Raw genomic sequence first — 12,683 nt, 5'->3', positions numbered from 1 at the left:
GGAGGCTTTGCAGATTTCTCTCCTTTTGAGGTTGTGGCACTGGGATGAAACAAAATAGTGCCTGGCTCTGCACTTGGCTAGTGGCACTTCGGGGAGGCAAAGGGCTGGTGGGGAACTGAGTTGTTCCCATATTGGTTGGGGTGACTTGTTCAAGAGTGACTTGTCTGGGCCCACCTGGTCACACCCAACTGTTGCGCCCATCTGATATGTTGAGTCATCTGCGCTGAGTCATCTGTGCTGACCCAGCCATATCCAGCTGTGTCCATCCATCCATACTGACCTGGTTGAGGTGGAGTCATCCCAGTTCATTAGGCAGATGGTGCAGGTGTTGATGTTACTGTTGAGGCATTTGTTAAGTCAGATATTTGCTAACTTATCTGGTGAACATAAGCCACTAAATTCCTCATCTCTTTTTCCATGCCATCTTGGCATCAGTTGGAGTGCATATGTCTGGCTTATCTGTTGTTGCTGCACCTCTGGAATCTGAAGTCATGGTTTAGGTATTTCAGGCTCCATCAGTCAGCTATACTGGACTTAACTCTTACTAATGGAGATAGCAGTAGTACTTAGATTTATATATCACTCCACAGTGCTTTACAGAACTATCTGAGCAATTTATAATGTCAGCATATTGCCCCAAACAATCTAGGTTCTCATTTTACTGACCCCGGAAGGATAGAAGGCTGAACCAGCCTGAATCAATCAAGCAAACTTCTGACAGTGGTAGAGTTAACCTGTAATGCTGCATTCTAACCACTGTGAAATGATAGAGGGGAGTTGAAGTTATGGGAGCTTTGGGGGAGATTGACCATGCCATATAATTCACTGTAATCCAGGCACAAGCAACAAGAGTTGGAAGGGACCATGAAAGCCTATTAGTCCAACTCCCTACTCAAGCAGGAGACCCTATACCATTCCAGACAAGTGGCTGCTAGTCTCTTCTTAAAGCTGCCAGAGATGGAGCTACAACTTCTGAAGGTAAGCTTTCCACTGATTAGTTGTTCTCACTATTAAGGAAATTTCTTAGTTCTAGATTGCTTCTCTCTAATCGTTTCCATCTTCTCTCCACTATAACTTGGATGGCCCTGCATGGCTTAGTTCATAGCTCTTTGTGCTGTGCAAGCCCACAACAGGAGAGTGATCCATGAAGAGATCCACTGTATCCATTGTAGCCTATCTATCTATCTATCTATCTATCTATCTATCTATCTATCTATCTATCTACCTATCATCTATTTATCTCCACTCTAGGTGAGTTCAAATCACCTGGACTAGATGAATTATATCCCCGAGTTGGCAAAGGTGATCTCAAAATCACTGAATCATATCTTTCAAAGATCCTGCATCACCAAGGAATGACCAGAGTACTGGAAAGGAACTGATATGCATCCCATCCTCAAAAAAAAAATGGAAGGAAGGAAGGAAGGAAGGAAGGAAGGAAGGAAGGAAGGAAGGAAGGAAGGAAGGAAGGAAGGAAGGAAGGAAGGAAGGTAGGTATGTATCCTGGCAATGAGAACACTTAATCAAAGGAATAGCTTGCCTCCAGAAGTTGTGAATGTTTCTTCACTGGAGTATTTAAAGAAGAGACTGTATAGCCATTTGCCCAGGAGGAATAGGACCTTCTACTTGAACAGGAATTTGGATGAGAAGACTTCCAAGGTCCCTTCCAACTCTGTTATATTGTTCTTGTTACATCGTTTTGCAAAACAGGGATACTGATTGTCCTTTTTTTTTTTTGTTTCCAATAAAAACAAGTTTTAAGACAAATCAAAGTAATCAGTTTACTCTAGATGAGGTTTAATGAATTGTTGTTCTTGTTGTTACTCAGATTTTTTTCTGAGAAGGAATAACATTTTTTTAAAAAAATTACATCAAAGCATTAAATTCCTGACATCTGTATTAAGTAGAAGAGCAAGGCTATGTTATATTCTTACATTTATTATCCCTGAGCTGACGAAAGGAAAGAAGCTTTGGAAAATGATCTGATTAGTATCGACAGAAAGTGTTAGTGCTTAAATGCTGGCAAATGTCCAGTAACCATCACTGAATAATCATTACCTCATCTTTCAACCTCATCCAATGACCTGCAAAACATCCCAATATTCATTGCACATCTGTGCTAGACAGATTATGTATTAGCAATTCAAATCAACTGAAAGCATAGGCAGTTTTTGCAAAAGGTGTCTGTTTGGAAAGAACTGCCCCGTTGTCTGGTCTGGATAATAAGGTGACTCTTTGTAATCTTGGAGAACAATCAATCTATCTTGAGGAGGTGACTGACCACATCCAATCTTAGCCTGACAGCACTAGAACAAAGGCCCCATAATGCATTTGACTCATCTGGTAATAAAATCTACTTTTGATTAGCAGCCCTGGCTTGTGTCAATCACTGTATGATGCACCATTGTTCTTTCATCCTAAACATAGTTTATTTACATGGAAACAAAGCCCTTTTTGGATATGGCTGGAACTCAAAGATAGCAAAATAGATTGTGCTGTCAACCCTACACACTAGACAAAGATTAATGAGTTGTGCAGACAATAAATATGAAGCAATGACCATAAATATGCTAATAGGAATTATCCTTATACACTATAATTGGTACAAAAATTAAAATGTAGTGTAAAGAATATGGGTCATCAGGTGACAGATAATCTTGAATGTGGAAGAGTTGTGCCTCCATTACATTCTTTACAGGTTTATCTTCTCCAATTAAAATTTTCAAATAACTAATTGTTTAAAAGCAGTTTGAATAATCTATTTTTTAAACAGAGCTTTGTTGTGGGTGGGGGCAGCTATTTATTAAAGATTGATTTCAGTAGAAATATTATTAGAGTTGCTTTTTCAAGTTCATAAAAGTTAGGACACAAGGCAACTAATATTTGGGCTGAGCTGTCAGATCTTATCAAGAAAATAAAATCTAGATCAAATAGAATTTTTAAAATACCAAATACACACATTTATTTAGTGTATGCTTTAAGGATATCCAAAAGTTACAATTTATAATTGTATTATTAAAATTGAGATATAAAGAAATAAAGACCTTTTTAACCACATAAATACTGTGTGGGTTTGTTGGTTTGTTTTAAGAAATTAGATGAGTCAAGTGCATTATGGGGACATTGTTCTAGTGCCGTGATGGCAAACCTATGGCACAGGTGCCACAGGGGGCATGCGGAGCCATATTGGTGGGCATGCGAGCATTGCCCTAGCTCAGCTCCGGTGCATATGTGTGCGCCGGCCAGCTGATTTTTGAGCCTTCTGGGCCCACCGGAAGTCAGGAAACAGATTGTTTCCAGCCTCTGGGTGGTGTGGAAGGCCGTTTTTGCCCTCCCCAGACTCCTAGAAAGGCTCTGGGGAGGGCAAAAAATGGACTTATCGGGCCTACCATGTCATTGCGTGCCAAAAGTGAGGGTCACGCAGGAGGGTCGCACTCATATACGTTGGTGGGCGGGGTGTATTGAATTATGGTTGTGGGCACGCACATGGGTGACCCGTCCACGCTCCCCCCACTTTTGGCACACATTGGCAAAAAGGCTAGCCATCACTGTTCTAGTGCTTTCAGACGAATATTGGATGTGGTCAGTCACCTCCTCAAAATAGAATGATTGTTCTCCAAGATCTTCCTTCAGATCTTTTTTGTACGTTCTTGCCTGAAGAAGTTGAACTAAGAAACTGAATTCTGAATTGTCAGCCTATCTTACATCTGCTCTCTTATTTATTTATTCTAAAATTATTTCAAGCATTAAAAGTTCAGTACTAGCCTAAAAAAGCTGCTAGTCTAAAGGCTAGCCTAAAAGTACTAGCCTTCAAATGCAATAGAATTTGTAAATCAAGATGAACGGTGGATGGGTAATCAGTACTTGGTTTTTTGTTCATAGTGATAAGCTACAAAGTGATTATTCCCAAAGACTGGGGCTTAGGCTTAGCAGTTTATATTTATTTATTTTTTTAAAATAATCAGAATTTGCCAGGCAATTACTCACCAATCTGCTCCTCACCATCATGAAGATAAATGCTAAGCATCTTGTCAAGCTTTTGGGCTGGATGGACTCAAATAACATTGTTAAGTTTCGGAAGTAACGAGGCTGGAGACCAGGGTAGTGACAACAGCTCTTTAATATAGGGTGAACCCAGCAACAGGCTGGGGCAAAAACCTCTCCTTTTATACAGTTCTGCTGGAGGCTTCGTCCAATCAGCAACGTGCTGATTTCCCGCTCAAATATTTAAAGGCACAACTGTTAATACATAACACTCCTCCCCTCCCAGAAAACACTTGGTCTTATTTACATATTTATTCACATGTTATTTTTCGACGTAGTCACGCAAATAACCTGGGCGTCTCCTAGTTCTTTCTGACCTGCGCGGTTCAGTTCTGGTGGTGTTTTGAGCTGGTCGGAGGGGCTGTTTTCCTCCCAGCTCTTTCTCTGGGCCATCGGGCTCTGGATTATTGGCCGACTCTTTTCTTGGCCATCCGCCTTGGATTACTTTGAATTTTCCTTGCTGTTTCCCTCGGGACCTGATGGCGCCGCTGGAACTCTGGGACCTCAGCTAAGTCTTGCGCCTCCCGGTCATTGTCAGCTGTGGATTCAAAGTGGTATTGGTCATTACCTGTCTCTGTTGGTTTGGTTTGGTCAGTTATTCGTTTCCTTAACTGATCTATGTGGCGCCGCCACATTCGGTTGTCTGGTAGCTCTACCACGCACGATTTTGGCCCTGTTACTTTTTGTTACTTGTCCTGCGACCAACTAGGGCCGTCCCCATAGTTTCGGGCCCACACCCGGTCGCCTATGCTCATTTCCTTGTTTTTCTAGCTCCCCTTGTAACCCTCGGTGTGTAATGGGGGTTCAAACGGTCAAGTGGGCACCGGAGTTTCGTCCCATTAGCAATTCGGCTGGGCTTTTCCAGTGGCTGTGCTTGGGGTTCTGTGCTGGACGGCTAGGAAAGTCTATTTTGTTTGCCAGTCACCTGGCTTGAGCCTGGACAATGCCTCCTTAGCGCCCGGACGGAACGCCTGCAAGGCCATTCGACGCAGGGTGGAAAGGTGCAGAGAGGGCATGTCGGATGCCTTCCTCTGCCAGGTACTCTTCAAACTGGGCTGCCGTGAATTGGGGCTCATTGTCGGACACCAGAGTGTCCGCAACCCGTGAGTTGCGAATAGGTGGCGAGGGTTGCGATTACTGCTTCGGCTGTGGTGGACTTCATAAGTATGATCTCTAACCATTTAGAAAATGCGCCCACCACCACTAGGAACGTTTGGCCGTGAAAGGGCCAGCAAAGTCAATGTGGATTCTTGACCAAGGCCCTTGGGGCTTTTCCCATTCTCTGACTGGGGCTGTTGGGGTAGCGGTCTGGACTCTTGGCAAGCTTGGCATTTCCCTACCCTCTCAGCAATCTCTGCGTCCATGAGTGGCCACCATACATAGCTTCTAGCTAACCCCTTCATCCTTCGATGCCTGGGTGACCCTCGTGGAGGAGGTCCAATACCTTGCCCTTAACTTAACAGGAATTATTACACGATCACCCCATAACAGGCACCCCTTGAGCCGAGAGCTCATCACGTTTCTTAACAAATTCTTTGAACCGTTAAGCGGCGCTGGCCACCTCTCTGTACCCAACCGGTACAGTCCTTAACACAATGTCGGTATGATGCCGAGCCACTTCCTTTGATGTGACTGGGCCAGAGTCCAACGAGTCAATAAGGAGGATGGGTGTCCCGGAGTGGGGTCTTCGGTCGCCCTGGCAGTGGGCATCGGCTCAATGCGTCTGCATGCCCCACTTCTTTCCCGGTCGATGCTGCAGCTTGTATGAGTAAGCGGCTAAAATATAGTCCATCGAGTCAAGCGTGGCGAAAGTGCCACAGGCGTTGGCGGTCGCCAGCCAGTAATCCCAGTAACGGTCTGTGGTCAGTCACTATTTCAAAATTCCGCCCAAAGACATACTCATGGAATTTTTTGACCCCTGATACAATGGCTAATGCTTCTTTGTCTAATTGGCTGTAGTTCCTCTCTGGGGAGGACATCGTTCTAGAGTAGAACGCTATAGGGGCTTCTGTGCCGTTTGGAAGTCTATGGCTGAGTACAGCCCCACCCCATAAGGGAGGCCATAAACCAGCACTAGGGGTAGTGAGTCGTGATATTGGATGAGCAGGCTATCACTTGAGAGCAGGTTCTTTACTGCTTCAAAAGCCCTATTTTCTGACTTTCCCCAAGACCAAACAGTATTTTTCCTAAGAGCCTATGCAGCGGTTCCATAGCAGTTGCTTTGTTCTTCAAAAGACCGCGTAAAATTAACCAATCCAGGAATGCCTGCAGCTCTGCTTTGTTTTTGGGCGCTGGAGCCTTCCTAATTGCCTTAACTTTGCTCTCAGTAGGGTGAATTCCTTTCTTGTCTATCCGGTAGCCCAAGAAATCGACGATTCGACCCCTATCTGGCATTTGTTTGTCTTGACTTTTAATCCGGCTGTCCGGAAAATGCTCAAGACCTTTCTTAACCGCTCCCCCAATTCCTCCATGTTTTCCCCTGAAATTAGGACATCATCGAAGTAGGGAACTACCCCTGGGAGCCCTTGCAGTAGTCGTTCCATCAGGTTTTGGAACAGCCCTGGTGCCACACTAACCCCAAATTGCAATCGGTGCACTTGAATGCCCCCTGTGCGTCACAATCGTTTGGGCTTCGCTGTGCGGGCGTCTACTGGCAGTTGTTGGTAGGCTTGGGCCAAGTCTAACTTTGCAAAGACTTGCCCTTGCCCCAAGGAGTGCAATAAATGTTGCACCACGGAACCGGTAGCGCTTTTCTGTAAGGCTTTGTTAAGCGTCGCCTTGTAGTCAGCGCAAATTCTAATTGACCCGTCCGATTTGATGGGGTGACGATTGGCGTCTCCCACTTTGCGTGATCGACTGGCACCAAAACCCCTGATTTATGAGCTTGTCCAGCTCCTTATCAATTTTTGGTTTTAGGGCAAAGGACTCTCCTCGCCTTAAGCCTAATGGGGGCTACCTGGGGTCTAAGTTGAAGGAAATAGGGGTCCCTTGTACTTGCCCAGGCAGTCCTTGAAGACATCTTCGAACTCGTTAAAGAGAATGTCTTTCAAATTGCAGTCACTTCTGTAGATGCCAGTCACTCCCATGCCCAGGGCACGAAACCAGTCTAGTCCCAACAGACTGGGCAGAGTTCCTTCGACGATCGTGATGGGCAGGGTCTTTTGTGAGGGCCGTGCTCGACTCGGACGGAGGTGGTCCTCGAACAGGGATGCGATTCCCCTGGTAGTCGTGCACTCGTGGCCGCTGTGCTGGCAGATGGCGCTTCGCGACGGACGGCAGCGACTTCACCAGGGTGTCCCAGGACATGATGGTGATCGCTGATCCCGTGTCCACTTCAAGCCTGCACCGTACTCCCTCGATCTTGGGCTTTGTGAAAATCTTCTTTCCACTTTGGTTGAGGCGGCCTATAATGACAGTCGTTTGGTTAGACTTCGCGCTTTCTTGTTTGAACCAATCGCGGGCCGCCTTTCCGGTTCAGCGTTTTGATTGGCCGATTTGAATTTTCGGCGGGAAGGTTGGGCCGCTCTGCAAACCTGAGCTAAGTGTCCTTTCTTCCCACACCGCCGGCATGTTGCGTCTTTAAACCTGCAGCGTTGGCGCTGATGCTGCCCTCCGCAGCTTCCGCTCGTCACGGTCCTCAGTGTCGCGTTTCTCGGTCCGGCAGACCCTTCCTCATCCTCGCCTCACCTTCGGATTCGGACTGAATCTCCTCCTGGTGTACTGGCGTTGGCTTTGGCGCCGCCTTGGATTGAAGAGGCTTTTGCAGAGTCTCTGCTGCTTTAGTAGACATTTCGTGTGCTCTGGCCTCGTCCAGAGCGGTGGCTAGTGTCAGGTTGCTCCTGGCTAGCAGTCGTCGCCGTGGCGGATGTCCTTGACCCCTCGGATGAGTTGCTCGAGTAGCACTTTGCCTAAGTCTCGGTATCCGCAGTCCTTGGGCGCTCTTCTTAAAGCGGCCATGTAGTCACCGATGGACTCGCCCTCCATCTGTCTCGTTCTCCGAATTCAAACCGCTGCATATTTGGATGGCGTCGAGTGAAATGGTTCTTCAGCAAAGTCTGCAGAGTCGGCCACGATACCGATTGTATCGGCGTTGGCTCTGCCAGGGCTTCCGCAATCTCGACACCTCCGGCCCGCAATGGCTTAGGAAGTAAGCCCTTTGCGGTTATCAGGATCCCCTGTAGTTCGTTGGCTTCTAGAAAGCTTTCGAAACGGGTCATATATGTTCCCCATTTCTCCTTGCCCGGGTTGTACGGTGCGGGTGGCGTGTTTGCCATTTCCGCGTTTCTGCCCTGAGTTTGCTGGGTTCGGGACTAGCGTGCTTCAGCTCGGTTCTGGTTCTCCTTAGCCTCGAGATCCCACCTTCGTCGCCAATGTTAAGTTTCGGAAGTAACGAGGCTGGAGACCAGGGTAGTGACAACAGCTCTTTAATATAGGGTGAACCCAGCAACAGGCTGGGGCAAAAACCTCTCCTTTTATACAGTTCTGCTGGAGGCTTCGTCCAATCAGCAACGTGCTGATTTCCCGCTCAAATATTTAAAGGCACAACTGTTAATACATAACAAACATAATGACCAAGAAACAAACTGGATCTAGAGCAGGCTATTCCATGTTTGACCATGCTTTAATCCTACAACACCACATCTCCAAATCACAGGCTTTGATCATTTCAGTTTTTGACCTAATTCCTAGGCCTAGCTTGAGTTGCAAATTGCAAAACTTTTTTATGATAAAACCATCATAAGTTAGGCAAAGCTGCCAAGGAAATTATATTAACAAGTTCCCTGTTTATAAAGAAGTCAAAGAAAGCTATATTTTTGCTATGTTGTTATTTAACTAGCAATAGCAATAGCAATAGCACTTAGTCTTATATAATGCTAAACTTAATACATTAGTTATATTAAACACATTAGTTGCTGTGATGAATTACCTTTCCCATCATCCAATGACACTAGCAATGAAACATATCTCAGTCCTATCATATATGGGCAAATATGCTGATTCTGTAAACCACTTAGAGAGGGTTGTCAAGTCTTGTTGCTATTGCTATGGAAGGCACACTGTTACCTTCTCAGACTCTGACTGACCTCTAAGGGCCAATCAAACTTTGCCAGCCATTGAGTTTCTGAAGCTCTGGAAATTAACCATAATAAAACCAAGGTGATGAACTTTGTGAAACTGCCCAGGAGATAAATTTGAAATTATTATCCTATTGAGTAGGTTAAATCGTTTTAAGAAGTATGCATAATTTTTCATGCCATGATCTCGCGCAAAATTTCTAGGTAAAATGCAGTCCAAAACACTTATTTCTCCAGTAAAGGAACCTTATTTATCCTAGCTGCTTTCTGAGTGTAACCTGCTAAAGTTAGAGCACAGCTGTTGGTACCTAGTTATAACTCTTGTGCCTCTAGAAAGAATTCAAACCAAATTTCACAGGAATTCTCTGCTGTGTCTCTTTGCCTCTATTCTTTGTCACAAGGATGGGAACAGTAAGACTAAGACCAATATTTGGTTTTACAACTTCATATTTAAGTAAACTATATTTGAGGTCTGATTCTCACTGACAATTTTGTTATCCTGGCCTAAAGCAAAAGGTTAAAAAATGAGTTCTTTCAATTAATCCAACTCTCAGCACATTTCATTAGCCCAATTCTGCACATTTGGATACAAGCATACTGAGTTTTATTCTGTACTGTTTTTGACTGGATATTTGACTTGATAGCAGAGTCTAATACCAAAAGCAATTAATGGATTTAGAGAATGACAATGTAAACCATTCAGTTCCCTTGATGCCTTTTTCAGTTAGAAACATCAGGTGGTTTCTGAATGAGGTGTTATGACTAGCTTGACATGGTATAGTGGTATAGAATATTTATGGATGTTTGATTGACAAAATCCTCACTTAACCACTCTAAATTAATTTAAATTGTAAATTTAATTTACAACCTAACAAAGATATTTAAAACAGAACTGAAGAGCAAAGATTTTTTTCTTTTTGGAATTATGAAGAGGAACTTTTCCTCCCCACCCCACCCTCAGTATTTTAAATGATTTCAATTTAAAACAAAAACTTTAATAAAATTGTGATCTAAGTAATATTAAATGGACAAAAGGGGGCAGTGGTTTTAAAAAATAGAGGAAATATTTTTTCTGATAAAATGTCTTTGAAAATAGTAAAACTGTTAGCCTGACTGGACATTTATAGGAGTGTTGATTGTAATAATTAGTAGATTTTATAAAACAAAAAGATGTAGATTAAACAAGACATAATACAAAAAAGAACTGGTGGAGAGGTAAAAATAACAATAAAAATGTTAAAGGGATTTTTGTGAATAATCTTAATAAAGGTCCAGAAAATACACAATAAGAACTTAGGAGAATATGACTATGGAGAGCTAATTGGGACTAAAATCTTGCAGATAGAGAGAAGCAAAATATATGTATAAAGGGGTTGCTGACATTTTACTTTTAACATAGCAATTATTATACTTTCACTTTATCAGACCAGCCACTGGGAAAGCTGCCAAACTGAGTGAAGGATGTGTGGGTTAGAACAACCTACAGATAAGGTCAAGGATGTCCACTAAGTCCATTTTTGCTCATTTTGGTTCTCGAGATACTGAACAGAGACAAAAGACAAAAGTTCAGAAAATTATAAGAATTAAAATTAAAAAACAAATTTATAAGTTATTGGATGATTTGGTGATAATTTTTAAGATTCACTATGGGAAAAGTAAATCTGCAAGCAGGTTTCAGGATTAATAATCAGAAGTCAAAAATGTTAACAAAAATATAACATTAGAATATCAAATAGAACTCATGAAGGAAATTGGTTTTAAGATTAATAAAAAAAGTAAAATACTTGGGTATCACTATGATAAATATGACGGATAAGTTATTTCAAAATAATTATGTTAAGATGTGAAATGGAATTAAAACAAAATTAAGATGGGAGAAATTAAAATTGTCACTTTGGGGAGAAATTCTATGATAAAAATTTTATATTTTGCCAAGAATATTTTTGTTTAGATAATATCTGTTTTAACAGCAGATGTACCATTTTAAAAAGGGCAGAAAAAGGTATTTAAATTAATTTTGCAGGAGAAAAAAACTCCACAGGTTAAATATAGTATTCCAAGATTTGAAACTCTATTTCACTGCTTCTAATTTGATTAATGCTGACTTTAAAAATAATTTTATTAGACATGCTATATTGAAATATGGAATATAGGAAATAGGAATCGGTCAGGCTGTAAAGTAAAACATAAATCAATAGCATAATAGTTGTGTGAAGGAATCCATCCACCACTTTCAAACATTCCACTTGAAAAACAGAGGGCATTCTGGGGACTGTTTTGCCTTCTGGTAAATAATTCACCTTCTCCACCAACTCAGTTTATAGGGATTTCTGCAATCAGTAGAACATGATTTCAAGTTCCAAGGTTATCTCACACATTTGATCTAGTCAATCAATCAGAATAGATCTGGAAGGGATCTTGGAGGTCTTTTAGTCCAGCCCCCTGCTCAAGTAGGAGATCTTGTACTATTTCACACGTCCAATCTCTTCTTAAAATTCTTCAGTGATGAAGTACACACAACTTCTAGTGGCAAGCTGTTCCACTGGTTAATTGTCCTCATTGCTAGGAAGTTTCTTCTTAATTCCAGCTTGCTTCTCACCTTGATTAGTTTTTCCTGCCCTGTGGTGCTTTGGAAAATAAGTTGATCCCCTACTTTTTGTAATAGCCTCTTAAATACTGGAATACTGCTATTATATCACCCCTAGTCCTTCTTTTGTCTGGACTAGCCAAACCCAAATTCTGCAACCATTGATCATGGACTATAAGTAATCCTAGATTTACAACCATAATGGAGCCTGCTCATAATGATAATAATTTGTGACAGTTGTTAAATGAGGCACCCACATGATTGCCTCACTCAATTACCACTATCTTGGCTCTCCCAAGTGTGGTCACTAAGTGACCATGCAGTTCATTAAATGTACAGAGGGGAAAAGTGCCTGCTGAAATGGAATTCCTTTGCTGGATTGGAGAAATCAAAACTTGGATACAGAGCTCTCTGGTCCCTTCTCTGGCTCAGTGCACCAGTTCCCATCCCCTTTAGGTGTTAGCCTTTCTAGCCTTAAAAAAACTACATTCTCTAGCTTTCTGGCAAATGCAATCTTACAGAATGGGGATAAAGACTTTTTCCAGCCAGCATGTTTGAGAGCAATAGCTCTGCTTTGCAAAAGGACTCCGCCCCACATAGGGTGCCCTGTCTCAAAAACATTGGCTGTTAAAGTCCAAGCAAAAGCTAAGCAGAATTTTAGAGCCTTGCTGAAAAATTAATTTTAGTAGATCTTTTTCAACCAGCACTGAGGTACAAGACGGAGTCCTGCAACAGCAGTTTGGGACTTTCCTTGTCAGCTTCCCTGTTGACTTTTTAGAAAAGCTGACAGAAAAAAATATAAATGGCAATTGCATGATCACAGAGGGTAAATGTGAACAGATTGCTAAGTGGCCAGATAGCAATCATGTCATAGCAGAGGTGCAGCAATGGCTATAACTTTGAACATCAGTTATAAGTCCCTTTGTTCAGTGCCATCACAATTTTAAACAGTTACTAAACAAATGCTCATTAAGTGA

At 42.6% G+C, this 12,683-nt stretch overlaps 1 protein-coding gene across 1 annotated transcript in view; it reads right to left on the bottom strand.

Moving 5' to 3' along the window:
• Window positions 1-293: 293 nt before the first annotated feature.
• Window positions 294-12,683, bottom strand: part of GLIPR2 (GLI pathogenesis related 2) — a 110,271-nt gene continuing 97,881 nt past the window's right edge. The window contains exon 5 of the mRNA XM_058180251.1: window positions 294-337. Coding sequence (XP_058036234.1) covers window positions 309-337 — 29 coding nt within the window. The 3' untranslated portion in view covers window positions 294-308. The remainder of the gene's footprint in view (window positions 338-12,683) is intronic.

This window comes from Ahaetulla prasina, chromosome 4 (assembly GCF_028640845.1).
Source record: "Ahaetulla prasina isolate Xishuangbanna chromosome 4, ASM2864084v1, whole genome shotgun sequence".
NCBI lineage: Eukaryota > Metazoa > Chordata > Lepidosauria > Squamata > Colubridae > Ahaetulla > Ahaetulla prasina.
The sequence above is the reverse complement of the archived record's forward strand: the minus strand, read 5'-3'. Positions and strand labels throughout refer to the sequence as shown.